Below are 20,340 nucleotides of genomic sequence, written 5' to 3'. Positions count from 1 at the left end.
GATAAATTTCTCCCATGCAGCTATCTTATTAACTTGCACAAGTGTTATTGAGCCATCCCTACCAAGCACCTCCACTGTTTTGATTCCACTTATTCACCCAGTCATTTATTTCTTGTTATTTTCTTTCTCCAGTTCTATCACCCACTGAAAATACATCAGGTCTACTGTTTCTTTAATTTGTAACAATCACACCCGTAACGTTTACAGCTAATTAAACACACTACGGAAGCTTTGCCATCAACTCTCAATAGCTTTTTCTGGAGCTAAAATAGCTCTTTATCCCCACCTGGAGGAGGGACCGACCCTTCCCGGAAAAGTGTTCACTCATAGCCAGAGTCTCCATCTGCAAATGCGCTTGTAAAACACGGCCAGCATCCCACCCAGGACATGCATATGCACCACAGCAAGTGCAGCTCAAGCAGTTATATTCAGTCACACACACGTACGTGTCAAAGAACTCTTCTTTCACCTGTTACCAGTTTGCTACATTCAAAATATTGCACATTTGTTTTTAAAAGAAATCATATGTAATATAAAAAATGAAAGGAAAAAGCAAATTCATTGCGCGGCAGAATTCCAAATGGAGCTGTCTGAAAAGCTGTTAATTTGCCTTTTCAGCCGTTAGGAACTGGATTGCTCTGCTGCCACTGGAGCTGCTGCCTTGCCTCCTCTTACCACTGAGATCAAAAAGCAGTTTTGAGATCCAGTTTGGGAAAAGCAGATTGGAATGGAAGCACATGTCAATACCAAGAATTAATGTACCATTTTTAATTCTGATCCTGTAAACATTTATGTAAATATGGAATAATTTTACACTGGTAAATAATCCTATCAAACTGGATCAATAAAGTCACCTTGCAGGGTCAGAGCTGACGTTACAAAAGGAATTCCTCTGCTGTTCACTGTAACACAATTTTTTACACTTTGTTTCAATGTTGATGACAGTGGTGGAATATGAGGCCACATCATTTCGTTTGAGCTCCTACACAACCTAAACCAGACCATTTCACTCCACTATTTCTGCACCTCCTTGCATAAAAAAATCAAAATGATCAAGAAAATTTACATTTTATACAGACTGGTCTTTTCTGACAAAACCTGTAAATCTTGTCACAAAAAACCCCAAACTTGTCTGAGCAGGATTATTTTCTGTCATCATGTTTACCAGTGTTAATTATATGTCTGTCTTCAGTATTTTTTTAAATTAATTATTCTTTTCTAGACCTTTGACTGGAATTTTCTGAATACTGACACAACGTGAACATTCCCCTGGTTTTATGGAATTTCCCCACAATTCCCCATTTTTAAGGGAATTAGCAGCAGTTTTTCTGACCATTTATTTTTCTTGCATACAAATTACTGGGGCTTTGCAATTAAATGTAACATCTTGTTTCCTTCTAAATACGAATCATAAAAGCGTATCAAATGCTCTTCAGCATTATTAGCAGTTTTAATTTTAGTTTGTCTATCTACCAGTGGGATATTACCATCACAAGGATTTCCTTCGCTCTGATTATACAATGAGAAGTGATTATGCTTACCTCTATAACAGTGGTTTTTTTCCAGGTGACTTCACCTTCCCTCATCAATTACCTTGAAATGTGTAATTACTGGTTCCTATAGCTCAGCTGATGTACACAGCTCTCATTTTCAACAGTCATAACTGCCTCATGTCCTGATGTAGTTTTCTGGGCATTTAATATGCTTCTAAGTGAAAAAAAATCCTACTTTTCCTTCATAAAGTTGATGTTCTTCTAATGTACCGCTTTAAAATTCACCCATAGTTTGGACAAAACCCGACCTTCTGAAAAGTCAGGAAGCATGTGTTATCAGTAAGTTCTGTCTCTGTCCACACTGCTTTTAATTTGTTCACAAGTGGCTCTTTCCAAGCACCAGTACGTGTGCAAAGGGTGGCTTTGCTCGCAAGTAGCTCTCTCCAAACACCAGTGTGTGTGCAAATGGCGGCTTCGGCCTCGCCACCACCAGACCAGGCCGCTGCGGGCCCCCAGCTCCCCCGCGATACATTTTTCACAGCTCCCCAGGTCCGCCCTCAAAAGAAGCCACCGGCGCAGCCCGCCCCCCTCCCCCGGTCCCTGGGGAAGAGGCTGAGGCCGCCGGGCCGCGGCCAGCCGCAGGCCGGGCAGCGCGTCCCCTCCCTCAGCTCGGCCATGTTGAGGCGGGAAGAGCTGCAGGCCCGTCGCCACGGCAACAGCGGCACGCGCCCCTCCGCGAGGCGCACCGGCCGCAGGGGTGGCGTCATGGCGGCGCGCCGGGCGAGGGCGGTGACGCGAAAGGGCTGCGCCGAGCGCGGGAGGGAGCCGCGCAGCCGGGAACCCCCGTTTCCGGTCCTCGTTCCGCAGCGCGGCCCGCCGGGAGTGGCGGCATGGCCGGCCCGCACCTGCAGCAGCCCAGCTTCCTGCTGGTGGGTGGCGAGGGGCGGGCGGACACCGGGGAGGCGGCGCCGGGCCGGGGGGCGCAGCGCCCTGTTGCGTAGAGCTGGCGGCGCCCGGGCCCGCGGCAGCTCTGCCGGGTGCCCTGGACTTGCAGGGTGGGTGGGTGTAATTTCTCCCGTGTCAACGGCAATGCTGTGCCGGGGCAGCGGCGTAATTGGGGGATGTCTTACGTCGTGGCTGTAATGAGCCCTGCCCTGTCTGTTAGCGGTGACTGATTTCCCCTGTGGTGTGCGACAGGCCACGCTGAAGGCAGACTGTGTCAGCAAGCCATTTGTGCAGAGGTGCCACGACCTGGAGACCGTCATTGAGGAGTTCCCCGCCAAGGTGAGCCGTCACTGCCCGGCATCTCCCGACCCGTGCTAGCAGGGGCTGGATCAGAGTGTTTGCAGAGGCCCCTTCCAGCCCCAACCACTCTGTGATACAGTGACGCGTTTCAGGGCAGTTTGCTTTTTTCATATTACTGTTTTCTTTGTTCCCATTTCTCTTATTGCAAAGTTTGAAGACCCCAGGTGAACCAGTGGGAATCCACTGTTTCCCTAGAGTTAAAAACGTTTTCTAGTCATTAAAAGATTGTTTCCATTGACTGCATTTCATTAATTCCTTTCAGCACCAATTTACAAGTGATGCTAGTTCTTAAAATGTGGCAAATAATTGCATGCAATGCTGATGAGTGTCACTGCAATTTTAGTAGGATCAGAAATAACGATAGATTTCCTGTAATTGCCATGTACATTCTTCCAAACAGAACCTGTGCCCAGTGATAACTGGGAAGCATAAATAGCTGGCAGACAGTATCTGTGCATCCTATTACATGCAGTAGAGACTGCTCAAGTGAGGAATTGTACACATTAATTATTTGGGTCTGTTTTCCCTAAAGGAACTACATGGTATCTTCCCATGGCTGGTGGAGAGCATTTTTGGCAGCCTGGATGGCATCATCGTAGGCTGGAATCTTCGCTGTTTGCAAGGAAGAACAAATCCTACTGAATATTCTGTGGCTTTGGATTTCCTGGATCCCAGGTAAACTCATTCATTTCAGCACAGATTAAAAAATGTATGGTAAGCAAATAACCAGTGTTTGACCCTTTTCCATTATGTAAACATAAGTTCACAAAAAGTGAGAAGGTAGAGGGTACTTACCGGGGATTTTCTTTCTGATGCTTATTTGCAGTGGTCCGATGATGAAGCTGGTTTACAAACTCCAAGCAGAAGAGTACAGATACGATTTCCCAGTCTCGTATCTTCCAGTGAGTAACTGAAAAATTTGTAAGAACAGAATATGGTTGTTATTGCACCTATTGGAACTTTGTGTGCACTTTATATGTATGGTTCCATATAGGCCAAAGCATAGCTTCAGTGCTCCAAGTTTAGAGCCTACCTGTTTCTTTTTAAATGGTTGCTGGAGGAGGAGAGTTCCCAGCCATAAACTTTTGAGGAGAGGTGGTTGTCAGCAGCTAGATATCTGTGTTGTTCAGCCAAGAAGGCTACATTGTGATTCCTATCATGTCCCCAGAGAAAGTAGTGTGCTTTTTCTTGACTCCCAGTAGCTGCAGGATTGGAAATAGTTTTCCAGGCTTGTTACAGAGCAGTGCCTTCCCTGGCTGCACTTTGTGCCTGTCTGTTTGAAGACTAACTGTTATCCTGGTTATGAAGTACGGCATTTCAAACAAAAATGTTTATCTGCTCAGTTGTTTCGCTGTGTTTCTTCTATTGCTGCCTGTTACCTAGAAATTGATTCAGACAGTGCTACAGCCTTTAACAAAAGGAAACATCGTTAAGTATGTAGTAATTGCTGGTCCACAGCTCAGTTACCCTAGCAAAACCATCAGCCATACACCAGTTTTGTGCTTCTCCCACTCCCAACTGGAAAAGTGTTGGTGAAGGCCTTTTTTTTTTATTATTATTTTTTCTCCTTTTTTTTCCCCCTTGTACTGAATACTCATTTTCAGTGAGAAAGTTGGCAGTTACCTAAAGAATATGCATTTGCACAAGGAATTACTGCAATGCAGTAAAATCCCACTGAGCTGAATGTAGGTAGCACCCCAGAATGCTGGAATGCAACAGAACTTCACTATCTGAAACATACTCCACAAGTATGCTGAGTAGCCAGATTAATACAGATTAATATTTTGTTACTCTGTCTTTCAGGGCCCCGTGAAGGCTTCAATACAAGAGCAAGTCCTACCAGAATGCTCTTTATACCACAATAAAGTCCAGTTTCCTTCATCTGGTGGTTTAGGTTTGAATTTGGCTCTTAGTATCCTTTTAACAGCTGAACATTTAATTCCTTTTAAATATCTAAAACAGATATTACAGGCATTTCTGTTATATATTTATTATGTGTCTACAGTAAATCACAGTCCTGCTGAAGAGTTTGAGCTGGTTAAAAATGTTTAGATTCCAATGAAAAATAAATTTGTCCTCTTCTCATAAACCCTTGTGGGGGATTTCTGGCCTTATTCAAGTCAACAGCAATACTCCCAGTGATTACAGAGCCTGTATTTCACGATTTTTCTTTTCGTAACTGCTCATAGTTTATGTAATATGATAGAAAAAGGGCATGTTAACTTTGCAGCTAGTGTACTTGTTGAGAGCAGTGTAGCTGCAGCTGCACTGGTTTTAGTTTGAGATTAGTCAAATGTGCTAAGAAGAGTAATGCAAATGCACCTTGGCACATAGAGGAAACCTCACGCACCAGTGTTTGAGTCAGCTGAAACACAAGAAGTCAAAACTGAATGTGCTGCTAAGCTCCAGCAAGTTAATTGAGCACCACTGACAAAACAAAAATTCAATGTCTAGTCAGCATCCCAGATACCTAACCACTGTACCTGGTTGTTATTATCTCATCCTTGACTCTGTTGTTCCAGATCCATTTGAATATTACATGTTTTACTTTGCAATTAGTTTGATTACACAGAAGGTAAGTACCTTTTGTAATTTTTCCCTTAAAATATTATTACCCTTTCTTTTCAATGCTTTAAGAGCCTGCTGAAATGCTGTCCAGCTAAATAAACAGCGCTTTTATCTGTACTTTTAGAATTTGTTATCACCTTGGTTCAGTTGATGATATAAGACTAGGTAACAAACAAAATACCCACCTCAGGTATACCAGTAAGCAGCCTGTCCAACAACATGCCAGCACGGAGCAGGCAGTGATCCCAGATGGGTTTTCTGCCCCTCTCTCCAGTAAGGCTGTTTATATAGTCATAACCACGGTGTCATGCTATGGCATCTGCTTAGTTGGTTCCTCTTCCTGTTGTTCCCTGTTCTGTACAACATTGCGCTCTTCTCACACTGCGTTACATTCACTACTACATACTACAGCAACAGTTCTCTTACAGTTAGTTACTTTACCTTTGCTCCGAAGTGTCTGTGTTGTCAGTTCACCCTTTATAACTGCTGGGCTTCTGCTTATTTATACTGAACGGGGCTGGCTGTGTAGCAGGCGCTCCCTAGCAGTGTTTTAATCTAACAGTATATAACTCCAAGTACATCCTGTGTCTCTTTCAGAACTCACCCGTCACCCGCCATGTCAGCCCTTCCAACAGTGCTTATTTCATCTTGGTAGACACATACCTGAAGTGTTTCCTACCCACAGAAGGAAGTGTCCTTCCTCCACCTTCTTCAAATCCTGGGGGAGCCATCCCTTCCCCGACTCCCAGGTAATGACTACAGTGCCAGAGGCAAACTGTGGGAACAGTGCTTACAAAATACAGGTTGTTGGAATGAAATCTCTAACAAGTAGAAAACACCTCTGCTCTTTATGATCTGTATGTACTTATTATATAATTAAAGAATTTAAATAGATTTATGTTAATTTAATTTTACTATTTAATATTTGCATTTAATATTTTAAAATACTAATTTTAATAAAGGTTTCATTTGGAAGTCTGAAAGGTAGCTATTATTGGAGCAGAAAAGGCAGGTACAAGCAACAGAAATTCATCCGTTCGGTAGCTCCCGTGGTGTTTTGTGCCCTGCAAGTGGAGTAGGACAGATGATGGTAGTTTTATCATCTTTAGACACATAAGGCATGTGGTAAAGATAGGACTGGTGATATAACCACTGTTACAAGGAAACTTTGCATTTTTCATTAATGTTGCTACAAAGCCAGACAACTTGTCAGTTGGTCATTTTGTTTCAGTTCTGAGGCTACCATCCTTAATTATTTAATGCTGTCATTACCTGTTGGGCAGTTCTTTGAAATTGCTATGTCAGGACCGTGTCTATGGCTTTGTTGCAGATTGACAGTGCTCGTAGGTTTCTTCGTTGATAACTTCCTGATATAAAAAGCCAAAACGTATATTAGTAGTCAAATCATATGAGTGACTGCGTTTCAGGTGACTTTTTGCACAGTAATAGATCAAGCTATTTAGCCACAACTGGAAGGAGGGGGAGGATGGAAGATTTTTGACCACTTACTGAAGTTCTGTACGTCTGTGTGATAATGGCATAAAACCCAACTCACAAAGCTGAAGTGAAAATTCTCCAATACAAGCACCCAATCTTTTGTGCTTTATGATGGCTAAGTTGCGGAAGTCCATGTTTTCACAATTGGTTTTGCTACTTGAATTTATAAAATATTATCAATAATAAATTATCGATAAATATTAGTGATTTTATGCAAATTAAATAGCCATTATATTTTATATAACTGCATTTAAAATACATTTCAAATATCAATTTACATGGTCTGTTGAGCCTTAGTGTATACCTAGGAAGATACAGATCAGGTGAATTATGTATATAGAAGGCAGAGTGAAAGAAAAACAGAGTAGGAGAAAGTGAAAACCCATGCATTATTGAACATTACATGGGCTCTGTGTAAAGCTGGTTCCACACAGTATGAATAGTGATGTAGTGCTTGTTTATAGTTAAAGTGACTAGTAATTATAACACGTTGCAGAAGTTTGAAATGTGTAATCAACTACGCAGTTCTACTTCTTAAAGACTGTTTTCCAGTTTATAAACTGGTAGTTAAAAGCACTTATATATTTCTCTGTACTGACTGTTACTGACTCCAGTATTTCCATTAATTTGTCTTTAAAGGTCTCCAGCAGTGCCTTTCACTTCCTATGGCATGCATCACACCAGCTTGCTGAAACGGCACATTGCCCATCAGCCTTCTGTGAATGCTGACCCAGCTTCCCAGGAGATCTGGAGATCAGAAACACTGCTTCAGGTAGGCTGGATTTAAGGAAGAGAACACCACACAACATTTCTTGGTGCTAACTGAGGAATCTTTTTAAACCAGAGATCTTATGCCATTTTGGTTTTGGAATTGAGCAGTGCAGCTGTTGTTTTCTGTTAGTGGAACAAAGAACCACTGTGAAACTGTTAAGCTGTAATTTTGAAAGGCACTTAATACCTTTTTTTTAGACTTCATATACAACAACTGATCTCAAGCATTTGAGCAATTTTTTCCAGAAAAGTTTCTAAATCTGATTTCCTTTTTTTTTTTTTTTTTTTAATCTTACATCAATTCTATGCTCTAAGCAAAGGCTGACCTCAGAGAAAGTTGGTTCTGTTCACCATCAAGGGAAGGGAGAGGAGAACCTAGACTTAACAGTTGTTCTGAAACAGGTGTGAACAGTATGCCAACTCAGTCATTCGCATTGACATGATGATAACCTGAAATGTTTCTGAATAGGTTCCTGTCTATTTACAAGTACAGCTTAGTTTTCAATTTATATACTGTGGTCTTCCCTTATACCTAGCTTGTGACTGACAAGTCCTGGATTATTTCTATTTCCCTAGCTGAGAGAATATTTGTTTTGCAGATCTTTGTTGAAATGTGGCTACATCATTATTCACTGGAAATGTATCAGAAAATGCAGTCCCCTCATGTCAAGGTAATAGTTTGTACTTCATTCATGAGCATCACCTGATGGTTGACCTTATCTTGGGGTAAATCTCCTGTTCTGTGGATAATTTTTTTGGTGTATTGGTCCATAAGAAATAACATACCAGAGTATCTACATGAGTGTGTCAGAATTGCTAATGCAGTTATGAAGAATGTTGTGAATAAGTGTGTCACCCAGATGGGCCTTCATTGCAGAAGCTGTGTTGTTTTTGTTTTGTTCTTTGTAAAAGACAAGTTTGTGGGATGGTCACAACAATCTGAACACCAGTAATCAAACTACTAATGATGGGGAAGATGCCGCTATAAAATTATAGTGTTAAATCCTGCTGGGGCAACGTGGCTGCTAAAAATAACTTAAATTGATTTCCAGCAGTGATACCACAGCATCTGTTATTGAAATACCAATTAGTAATTTCTGAGATCTGTAACCGTTTTTTAGCATAAATCCAAATTAAAAAAGGAAACCTTACCAAACTGTCCTTCAGTGTTAAATAAATAAGCCTTTTGTTGTTTTATATTCCAAAATATGCTTTTCACCATAATGGTGTCAGAAGCAGTTCTGTAGCTACTGCATTCAGAATATCTTAAAAGCTCTTGCTTGGATAATACACTGTTCTAAGCAGTTTGTGGTGGCCTGTTTCATAACAAACTACTGCATGTAAAAATTAAGTAAGTGTTATGGAGGCTAAGATCAAAGGCATTATAAATGTAAAGGGAATTTGAAGGAGAAAGTGTTGATCCTTTGAATTCCCTCTGGGTCACAGTGGGACTTTCATAGAAGGGAAAGGAAATATGAAAGCTACTCAGGATTTATTCCTGTGCGAAAAGGCAATATGAGAGTTGATTGACTGATAAATTCTGATCCTTTACTCCACAGGCTACAATAACATAGTTATATTTTGTGAGGGAAAAACATTGGAGAGCTGAAGTGTGATGGGGTTTGTCTCTTATTCTTAAAAGTTGAGGTCAAAATGCAAACTCGGTAATGTTACAAAGTCTCCACTTGGGACTCCCAGCAGTATGGCTGTGCACCTGTGATGGAAAGGCTTTGCTTTGGAGTACCTTTGGTCTGTCTGTCTGTCTGTCCAGTCTTTGTGCATCAAGCGCTGTGCTTAGGCCAGATATTAATGATTGCTTTAAACTTCTCTCCTCTGTTCACCCCTCTGTATTTCAGATGTTCTCTTCTAACACCTAGGGAGCAGCAGTTACAGACAATGAGTACCAATGTTATGGTGGAACAGGGCCTAGGTAGAGCTTAAAGTTCTCTGAAATCATCACCTCGGGATCTCCCACAAGATGTGTTGAGGCACAGCTTGAGGCCATAACTCCCTGATGGCGTTCTAGTTTCATCTTTGATGGGAAGAAATCATGGGTGTATTGAAAAAGGAAGTCTTCACTCTTTGGGGGTTAGAACACCTGACCAGGGGACTGGAATGCCCCCTGACATCCCTAAATGGGTGAAGGATCCTGCCTGCAGGACCGAGGAAGGGTTCCAGATCAGGTGGGGACAGGATTGTTCATAAGCCTGTGATATTTAAACTAAGCTTTGTAGACTGGTCTCGGGGTGGGCTTAAGGAGAATAGTCTGCTTCATAGTTCCTCACATGAGGAAGCAGAATCTGCAGAAATGCAAGTTTTGTTTTAATATAAGGGTTAAAGGGCTTGACGGGAAACCTAAGGTCACCCTAAACCTTATTAGTTATGCAGGTTCAATTGATTCTGTTTAGCCTTCTGTGCCTTTGGAAGTAGGGGTTATTAGTGACCGTTCATCCCTGGATCTAGACGTGTTTGACCATCAGTCACTTGAAATGGCTACATACCTGTATTGGAAGGGGGATGAGGTTTCGCAGAACTTGCTCTTTCTTTGTCCAGCAGTCAGACTTGTTTGCTTTGATGGGCCAAGCCAGATCCCAGATATGTAACTTCCCTGTGAAGTTCCTCGAAGAATGATAGAGTTTCCTTAAACCTTGTTAATGTCATCACAGACTTCTCTTTACAAGTGGAAGGTGGTGGAATGGGAATGAATAGTAAATAGTTTCTTCTGAGAAGATTTACTACTTTTCTACTTTACCACTTTGAATTCTTTCTTGGTCTGGTGTGAACCTGAGGTTGACACTGTTTGCTATATGGAGTTTCACCGTTTCCCCCATTAATTCAACTCTTTTCCTATTCTTTTACATTGTCTATTTGCCTTTTCTTTCTTGGATGATCCAGAGCCCAAAGCGTGCAGCATCTTTCCTGTCCCCTTCTGCTGTAATCACAACGAACCCTTAACAAAAAGTTGTTTAAGTTTTATGTAATGCTTCCCAAGCTTCAATGCCAGGTGCCACAGACCCCAGCACTGCATGTGGAACACCCATTAGACTACAGTTTCTTGCTACTGATTCCTGTGATAGGGGAGTCGGTTACGAAGCAGATGATGTGTCTGAGCTGTTGGGGAGCTTGCAGTAGCAATCCTACCACTCTAAGAGTGTAAGACCAAAAGATACCAAACTGGCACTAGACGAGGTTGGGTAGGGGCTGTTCAAAGACAGCAGAGGTGTGATCTGGAGAGTTAATTTAGATGCCTGACAGTAGTCATTGGGATCTGTGTAGTGTACATCTGTTGTTTTATGTTTTTTCATTAATTTCACACATTTGTGTCACTGTCACTACAGTATCCTCTTCACCATCACATTGTCAAAAACTACTCTTTACCTCATTCATCCAAGAAGGGATCTGGCTGAGGCTTGCAGAGACCTTAGTGTTAAGTCAAGATGCCTTTTGCACCAGCATATAATGTTGTGTGTTAGCTATGTCTTTTGCCTTTTTATACATGTGATGTTTCCCTAATAGTAAAAGATCTGTAGCTTTCCCAAATGGCCTTTAAGTAGAAAGAGAATACAGAGGATTTCTCAGAACTGGAAGCTTACTGGACAGGCTCACAGTGATTATAAAAAGCCAAACTTGTTTCCTTCCTGTTCTTTGGGAAGAAAAAAGTATCAATTTGAGCTTCTTCCCAGTACACAAACCCTGCTTCTCCAGCAGCACAGGAAGAAATTATAATTTTTCAAAATAGTATTTAAAAAGTTTGCAGAATATTGAATGCTTTTACTCTATTATTTAATAAAACACTGTAACAGTGTATAAATCCTCTCACTGCAGTTCAGTTAACTTCTGAAATCAGAAATTTATTTGGCAAAAGCTCCATAGCCCTTACCTCTGCTCTGAGGGTAGCACAGGGAACAGCTTCAGCCACTTACAATTATACTTTTTGGACACCTGCTCCCAGTTGTATTTCCAAGTTGATAAAGGGTATGAAATACTGTGGAATCAATCTACTGAACAGCAGAAAGAAGAGGATACTGTGGCTGCAGTTGTTATTGTGATATGTTGTCCCTGACTGTATTTTTGATGTTCATTTCCCTCCCCCCCCCCCCTCCCCCCCCGCCCCCTTCTTCCTTGGGCTCATTCTCACTTTTTTTTTCTCTTGCTCTCTTCTCTCCTTTTTTCCCTCCCCCCCTTCCTTTTTGTTTCTGTTGTCTCAGCTGGAGGTTCTCCACTACCGACTCAGTATCTCCAGTAAACACCATGGTAGTCCTGCCCAATCCAGCTACCAGGCCCTCCACGCATACCAAGTATTACCATCTTTTCATTTTGTTTCCTTTATAAAAATCTTGTTCCATCATATAATCTGCGAAGTGTATTGGTGCTAGCTGTACAGCAGCTTTTTCTGCTAAGGTATGGTTTTACAACTCGATTGAGAGCACTGCATTGAGAGTTACTAAATTTTCAGTGAAAACAGATACTGAGAAGTATCAGCAAAGGTCATGGAGGAAGTAGTTAAAATCTAGTATATTATGAGAACTAATTGGGAATTCTAATTTTAGACTTGCATTCTTGTAATGCATTATAGAAAGAGGCATATCAGCTATGCTGACATCTTTTGACACCAAAACTGGCTCCACTGATGGCAGATTTCTGCCCCTCACACACTTGTCATTTAAGCAAAACTTGCATGGAAGAGAAGATCAGAATTTGCATGGCTGTCACCTAAAATTAAGGTAGGTAACATCTAGGGGTTTTTAGTTGGTGAAATGTCACTGGATAGTACTAAATCTATAGTGGCAATGTGATCTTGACTATCCAGTTTTGCAGAAGCACACTTGTGGTACATTTGCAGATTGTTCAGGAAATGTGCATGCAAAAACATTCCTGTTGGAACAGATTGCTGATTCCTCTTTCCCTTCTCAAGCCCTTTATTCATTGGGTCTTCATTTTGGGAAAGGGGAGGGCTGAGCATATGTACTATAAAGCTTTTATTATACTATAAAGCTCTTTAGCACTACATGGAATTTTCCTGCTGTTTAATCCTTTATTTTTTTATAAAGTGCTATGGTATCTCAAGGTACTGCTTAGCAAGGAAAACAGGAACTACTACTTGTCTTTAAATCTTTTTTACTATTAAGTGTATCTAATTACTGTGTTAAGAACGGCGTATATCCATCCTGTAAGCTAAAGTTTGAACAAAAACACTTCTGAGGAAAAATACTTTTTAAACCAGTGATGTTCGTAATGTCCAAGCTAAGAGGTAATTTTGAGAATTGCTAAGCAGAAAAACTAGTAGGATCACCTGAAACAGTGTAGTAAAATAATGGTATGGGTTTTTTGTAAATTCAAAATGCACCTTTAAGGGGAGCCTAGCATTTTTTTTTAAAATTACACCCTTTAAAGGCTTATAGCAGAGTACTCAAATTCTCTTAATTGTTTTTGGAGATATTGATCTAAACTAGGACCAAGTAATTTCTTAGTTCTGCCCTCTATATATAAACTCTTCTCAGGACTGCAGAAAACGTGCTGACTTACCAGGAGCTGTCAAGAATACAAGCCAAGCCTTCATTAGAACTGGTAACAGGTTATCCTGTCCCCTAGCAGAGCCTCAGATCTGGCTGTACTACATGACTATATCTATCATCAAGTGTTGAATCTACTTCCTAGAATGAACTTTACAGTGTATTAAAAATCTTAAAGAGATTGTAAAAACACATCTGCTTTGCCTCACACATTGCAGAGAAAGGACACGCAAAGACACATACACAGAGGCCCCCCTCCCACCCCCAGTACTGGAAATACTGTTGAATTGATTTAAGAAGTGGAAGCTTTTTGTATAAAAATGCCTGTCAGTCTCCTAGAATCATATTCAGCGTCTTACCTCAGCATAGCTGCATTTGGCATCCTGGAAACATCTTGCAGCTATTGTCTAATATGCTCTTCCAGCATCTTCCATTATACTTGCACCTATAATTCGTTCCATGCACATTCTTCTCAACTTTTGAGAAACATGAGAGCTATAAGACTTAGAATACAAATGATCTCTTAAAATATGCCTTCAGTAGTGGATTGAGATTAGTTTACTACTCTTAAAACAGATTACAGTAGCAAAGGAGTTAGTGCTTTGACCCCAGATTCTGCAGCAGACCAGCTCTGAAGGTCTAGACCCAGAAGGACTAGCTTTTTTTTTTTTTACCTCATTCATCTCCCTGCTATATCACAGACTCACTCATTTATTAATAACATCACTGTGGCTCACCACCACTCCTTGTGCTACTCCCACTCAGGCTACTTCTGCCCAGAATGATGCTAGAAGCAGGACTTGAAGCAGTTTTTATTCTTTTAGGATTATTCTTTCTTATAAGGCAGATGAGTACCAGCATAGGAAGGCCAGCCAAGCACATAAACAAAGGATCTGTTGTGCTGTCCACAGCAATGAACTTATAACCATAATGAAAGGCTGAATATTCTTTTCTTAGAAAGGGGTAAGTTGAAATCCACAGGTTATTCTGTTCTTTAATGCTAGCCTGAAGTTCAGTGCTTTAGAGTACTGTGGATACTTTTTCTTACAATCATTATTAAAAATATGCTAGTGTTTCTTAGTGAACTGATGGAAGATGGTTGCAGCTTGTCCTAAGGAGCCAGTTTGTATAAAATCAGATGGCACCAAACTACAGTGAAGAACCTAGGAGGATGACAGCATTTCTTGTATTTCAATTTCTGATTTGAGAATTACGATTTTTCTGAATTATCTCCTGGACATTTAGTGTGTGATACTCATTATCTTCCTGCCTTTTGCTTTGAATCTAGGAGTCATTTAAGCCTACTGAGGAGCACGTGCTAGTGGTAAGACTGCTTGTGAAACATCTGCATGCTTTCAGCAACAGCCTGAAACCAGAGCCTCTCTCCCCTTCAGCCCACTCCCACACAGCCAGCCCGCTAGAGGAGTTTAAAAGGTAGGTACCTGTGCAGTCTCTCTGAAACATAGAGAGGTTCTCCATAAAAAGAGGTTGAATTAGGTTGTTTTGATGGTTAAATACAGAAGTACATTATTAAAAGTATGTAAGAGCTAACAGATTATGTTTCTCACATCCACTAGTTGGGGGGGGCAGCCTCAGGAGGGGGGATGTCTTGCTATTACACTAGTCTGTATCCTGGTACAAGTCAGAGGAAAGAAAATGCTTCCAGAGGTTTCTGGCCAAGGTTAGTAGACAATTTTATGCTTATGTATAGGAGCTGAAAAGCTGTGGCTCGAAGTGAAGGAACAAGTATGGGTCGGCCCTTTCTGTATTTTTATTTGTGGAAGCTTTTTGTTTTTAAAATCTGCTTCTGGTTTATGCATGTGACTGTCTTTGAATTTGTTTTCAGGGTTGTAATTCCTCGGTTTGTCCAGGAGAAACTTTATATATTTCTGCAACACTGTTTTGGCCACTGGCCTCTGGATGCCTCTTTCAGAGCAGTACGTACCTGGTTGTCTTTCTAAGTCTGTACTCAACAGAACTAGTAACTAGTTATTGCTGTTTAGCAGCTATTTCTTGGTCTTCAAATCTTTTTCTAGAGGGGTCAAGTTCTTTTTCTGTAACAGAAAATCTACATGTTATTGTAGAGTGCCAACTGGACACAAGAAGGAAGTTGAAAAGATCATGGTGAGAATTACTGTAGGTTGTTGGCTGATTTTTCTGACAGTGAAAATGGCTGTCGATTGAAAAGTAGTAGGTGTTACTCTCTTAAAACAGATACATTCTCATAGGTCCTAATTTCTTAGTATCTTACCTAATAAAACAGGTCATAAACAAAAGTAATGTGGTATTATTTTGCAGTGGATACTGCAAATATTACCTCCTGCAAGCAGGAAAAGAAATAGCAGGCCATGACTCTTGGTAATTAATGTAGGAATGTAAAAGTGCAGAATGTAACAGGCCAGACCTTCCTCACTGGACCTGTAGTTAGCTATATCACCGCGCCTGAGGTACACACGTAAGACAGACTGTCAGAAGAAATGTTTGCAGAGGCCAAGGCAAATCTGTTCTTGGCTTCAGTGCAATCAGGACTCCACTGTGTCTCCTCAGAGTGGTGGGTACCTCTATGCAGCAGAGGAGAGCTGAACTTGTACTAATATAGCATCTTGTTTACTTCCTTCAACAGAGATTCAGTGAACACTATCATTTGAGTATTACAGAAAATCCAGACTGGCCCTAATGAACATGCACTTAAGTTTTTTCAGTTCTCTTTCAAAGATACTCAGATAACTAGAGAGAGCTTTATTACTAAAAACTTCTAGGTTTCATTAAGATAATATTCACTAGGTTTAAAAAAAATCAAACAAAAACCCGTGTCTTCCTTGCCAGAAAGTATTGGTATTCATGTGTTTGTGTGATTTTGCTTAGGTTCTTGAGATGTGGTTAAGTTACTTGCAGCCTTGGAGGTATGCTCCGGAAAAGCCACCACAAAGTGCTGAGCCCTTGCCTCGCAGCGTGTCGGAAAAATGGTAAGGAGGAAAGCAGCTGTGAGTTATATGAATCAGATATCAAGTTTATGCAGATCCTGAGTAAAACAGCAGGATTTCAAGAACCATCCTCCAACCTGAATTAGCTTCCTGTACAAGATTAAAGATGATTTCTTACAACACAAGCTTCTGTTTTGAGAGGAATAGTCTTTTGTCTCAATACAGATAGATAGACCATCTGTTCAGAGACAGTATAAAACATCCCCTTAATGACTTGTTTGGCAGAAGACAAAGTAACAATTATTTACATAGCCATACTCACAAATTCCATACTCACTTTGACAGGTCAACCTTCGTTCAAGAAAACCTACTCATGTATACTAAGCTGTTTGTAGGATTTCTGAACAGAGCTCTTCGAACAGACTTGGTCAGTCCAAAAAACGCTCTCATGGTGTTCCGAGTAGCCAAGGTCTTTGCTCAGCCCAATCTAGCTGAAATGATCCTGAAAGGTAAATGGATATTTTGACATTCTGTGCTGTCCTGTCTCAGTCTTTCTCCACAATGACTACAACCTTGCCTCAGAAGCACTGAGGTGGGTAGACTTACTCTCCCATGTTGCATGCTATTTTGCCACTCAGAAAAGTCTGCGTGTCTTCACTAATGTGTGTTGTATTGGTTTAGTATGTCTATAGTTCTTTTCTAACCACCATCATTTAGATTTCATTCCACAATTTTTCTTTAAAGAACACAATACTGGGCATTTACAATAAAGTCAGTTTTTCTTATGGGTCTTACTGGATTGTTTAACTCAGGATTAAAACTTCTTATCTATACTTAGCAAAACAGCTAGTTATGTATGCACTTCAGGATAATTAGGATACAGTAAATCTGGGAGAGGCAAGATTTGACAAGTATCTATGTCTGAAGTGTCATGATTCTCCACTGCCTTTGTTGAAAAAAAGTTCCAGGCTTAAAACGTTGTCTGTATGGTCTGCATTTAAATGCCCCCTGACATTTTCTGCTGTGAGCAGAGAGAATTAATTAAAAAAAGGTAATTAAGGCCTCCATCCCCCTAGAACTACCTGCCTATCTAGAAACAAGTTGCCCAGCAGCCTTAAGATGCTTTGTAGCTAGAGCTTCCCCAGGCAAAACCAGGAGTATTATGTAACCATCTTCACGACTCTTCTCAAATTCTAGGAGAACAGTTATTCCTGGAGCCTGAACTTGTTATTCCCCATCGTCAACACCGACTCTTTATGACCCCACCACTTGGTGGAAGCTTCTTCTCCTCATGGCCTCCAACTATTACAGATGCCTCGTTTAAGGTGAAGAGTCATGTTTACAGCCTAGAAGGACAGGACTTCCAGTATAAACAGATGTTTGGCACAGAAGTCAGGAATTTGGTGAGCAACACGTTTTTTGTCACCTGTCTTTCTACTTTGACAGATGTTTTCTTAGTGCTGAACATCTGTATTGGGAAAAGAGTGGAAAACTTCACACCCTGTACTACTTACTGTATAATTAAGTGTGCTGATGGTGACTTCTGGAACTTGAGCGTTCTCAATCCACCACAGCTGTAAAATCTGCTTGCTCTTTGCTAAATAAGTAGTTAATGTTAACAGCTTGCTGCCTTGGAGTAGTATATTGTATTTAGTCTCAAACATGCTTACTGTGAACTTCTGATTCACTGTATTGATTAGTACCCATCAGCAGGTCAGATAAAAATAGCAGGAGGGAAAACAGCGGTTGAAAACCTAAGAAGCACTCAAGTTTCTTAAATGCTTCATCAGCAAAGAACTACCTTTGCCCTATTGGAAATGGAACTAACAGTCTTGGCACAAAGTCCATGAAAGTTAAGAATGAATTTGCTGGGTTTGCTCTCACTGCCAGGTATTAAGGCACAGTTTTATCCATGTGTTTATGCATAGCAGTCCTTTACCTTTGTCCCACACAGTTAATCTTTTGTTTGTTTTAGGTGTTAAAACTGGCTCAGTTAATTTGGCAGGCACAGCAGACAGCAAAATCCATATCAGACCATTCTGCAGAGACAACGGCTAGCCAGTCCTTCTTTTCATGGTTTAGATTTACACCATCTGAGATGAATGGCTCCTACACAGGCAATGACCTTGATGAAATTGGGCAAGACAGCATCAAAAAAACAGATGAATATTTAGAGAAGGCACTGGAATACTTGTGCCAAATCTTTAAGGTATGTAATATCCAAGAAATTTTTCCCTATGTGGCAGTGTGAGCAAGAGTCAGGATTCCTCAAATGTACTTTGTGGGGTCAATAAAGACATTAGAGACCCTGCTAGCAAATTTTGTTGTAAATTTCTTCTAGGCTTGACTTTACCTGACCACTTCAAAACACTTTTCAATACAGATGGAACTAGATGCTCTGAATTTCTAAATACCAAGCCTGCTTTGTTTCAAGTGACTGTTCTTTTGCACTGTGTAGTTTATACCAAACTTGTCTCTTTACTTGTGCCTGTTATGTTTACAAACAGGTGAAGCATAGCTTAAATTTTAAAAACAGTCCAGTATCTTCTAAACGTGAAGAGCTATAAAAATACAACATTTAACTGCAGCTATAGATGAAAGGATGAACTACAAGTAGTCTGTTTCTTTGGTTAAACTTAAAAGAGTAATTTCTTTTGTCAGCCACACTCCCTTCATACAGAATTGAGAGATGACCACAGCTATTTGACAGCTCTCTAGGAGTAAGGGACATGTAAAACAGAATAGCACTCTTGGATTTTATGAGCACAGACAAATCTGGAGACTTTTATCTCCTTTCAGTGTTTAACTGAGGTGCTATTAAGCAGTTCTTGGTATCTGTGCTGGCTGTCAAAGGCTCCAGTGCTAGAGTTTGTGAAGAAATAAATGAAACAGAAGGAGACAGATAAAACACATGCTTTAGAACTGTGTTATTCTTGAGTAGCTGAATGAAGCTCAACTGACCCAGATGATGATGAACTGTGGGACAGCCCAAGACGAGAACGGAAAAAAACAGCCTCCAGACTGTATTGAAAGCGAGGATGGCCTCATTCTTACACCCCTTGGCAAGTACCAGGTGAGATTAGATTAGATTCCATATTGCTACATCAGATTGTTCTTAAAAAAAAACAGTCCTTCTACAGCAAGAGAAATGCAACTTACAGGGGGCCAAGAGAAGTGCCTGTATAAAGCTATTTCAGATGGGAGCTACAACAGGTTTATTTTCCTGTTTCTAGATCATAAATGGCTTACGTAGATTTGACGTGCAGTATCAAGGAGATACTGAGCTTCAGCCTATCCGAAGCTATGAGAATGCAACTCTTGTCCGCCTCCTATTTCGATTATCCTCAGCGCTTAATGAAAGGGTAAGTAACAGCACTGCTTCTATGTATCTTCCATGGCAGATTTCTGTTCTTCACTGCACTTGCACATATATGACACTTTGTTTGTTCTTGCTCTATCTCCTTTATTGTGGTCTAGGTGGACACTTCCTAATAGTACCTGTAGTTCTGCTTTTCCTATGCAAAACATAATAACATTTTAAACTTATTCTTTATGCTTGATGAACAATGAAGTATCATTCAGAATAAAAGTTTCTAAAACACAAAAAGCAAATCCTTTTCTTCCTATGGATACAAGGCAAGTCTGCATAAAGCAGTTCTGTTTAAAAGGACATTTTGATTTCCCCCGCTATCTCCTATAAATGAAGAAAACTTAAAGTAAGTTACTTTATGATGGTAGTTGCTGTAGAATACTAATGTTTAAATTTTTCTTACCTCAGTTTGCTGATCAGATGGATGTGCTTTGCTCCAGGGAGGATTTTCTTGGCAGACTTTGTCGCTATCATCTTACCAACCCCCACCTTATACACAAAATCAGGTACAGTCCTGTCGTGAAAGACAGAACAAGCCAGAACTGGGGACCAAGAATCAGTCTGAGGTTTCTGGCTAGCTACAGGACTCTCCTCTCTCTACTGATGATCTACTTTATTGCATCCTGGTTTTACATTGGGCCAGTGGGCTGCACGTTCATTATCCTGATTGGATATTTTCTTTATGCCGTAATAATGACTTTTTTCTTTGAAGGATGGAAACCACATGAACACTAATTTCCTTCGTTCGGCTTACACTTGTAAAAATAAATGTTTTAAGGACAAGCCTGGGATTCAGTGACTGAAATGTCTGAATTATCATATCAGATCTTCCACATATGATTTAATATTTTTTAATATTAAAGTCAATTGAGTTTTAAACAACGATGTGGTCTTGTGGA

General features: G+C 40.6%; 1 protein-coding gene across 2 annotated transcripts; it reads left to right on the top strand.

The window, feature by feature from the left end:
• The first annotated feature begins 2,264 nt into the window (after positions 1–2,264).
• On the top strand, positions 2,265–20,324 carry SMPD4 (sphingomyelin phosphodiesterase 4). 2 transcript variants are annotated; one of them, XM_055704879.1, is made up of 19 exons: positions 2,265–2,422; positions 2,691–2,777; positions 3,331–3,473; positions 3,625–3,700; positions 4,602–4,710; positions 5,321–5,373; positions 5,964–6,115; positions 7,503–7,635; positions 8,234–8,305; positions 11,843–11,932; positions 14,436–14,581; positions 14,994–15,084; positions 16,013–16,113; positions 16,417–16,580; positions 17,269–17,474; positions 18,047–18,280; positions 19,013–19,144; positions 19,305–19,433; positions 19,850–20,324. In XM_055704879.1, the coding sequence occupies exons 1-19, from the start codon at positions 2,384–2,386 to the stop codon at positions 20,174–20,176; spliced, it is 2,484 nt and encodes an 827-aa protein (XP_055560854.1). In that variant the 5' UTR covers positions 2,265–2,383; the 3' UTR covers positions 20,177–20,324. The 2 variants fall into 2 exon arrangements, with proteins under 2 accessions (XP_055560854.1, XP_055560860.1); XM_055704885.1 differs by lacking the exon at positions 11,843–11,932.
• The last annotated feature ends 16 nt before the right edge of the window (positions 20,325–20,340 follow it).

This window comes from Falco cherrug, chromosome 1, assembly GCF_023634085.1.
Source record: "Falco cherrug isolate bFalChe1 chromosome 1, bFalChe1.pri, whole genome shotgun sequence".
In the NCBI taxonomy this organism is placed as follows: domain Eukaryota; kingdom Metazoa; phylum Chordata; class Aves; order Falconiformes; family Falconidae; genus Falco; species Falco cherrug.
Note: the sequence above shows the minus strand (reverse complement) of the source record. Positions and strands in the feature narration are given on the sequence as shown.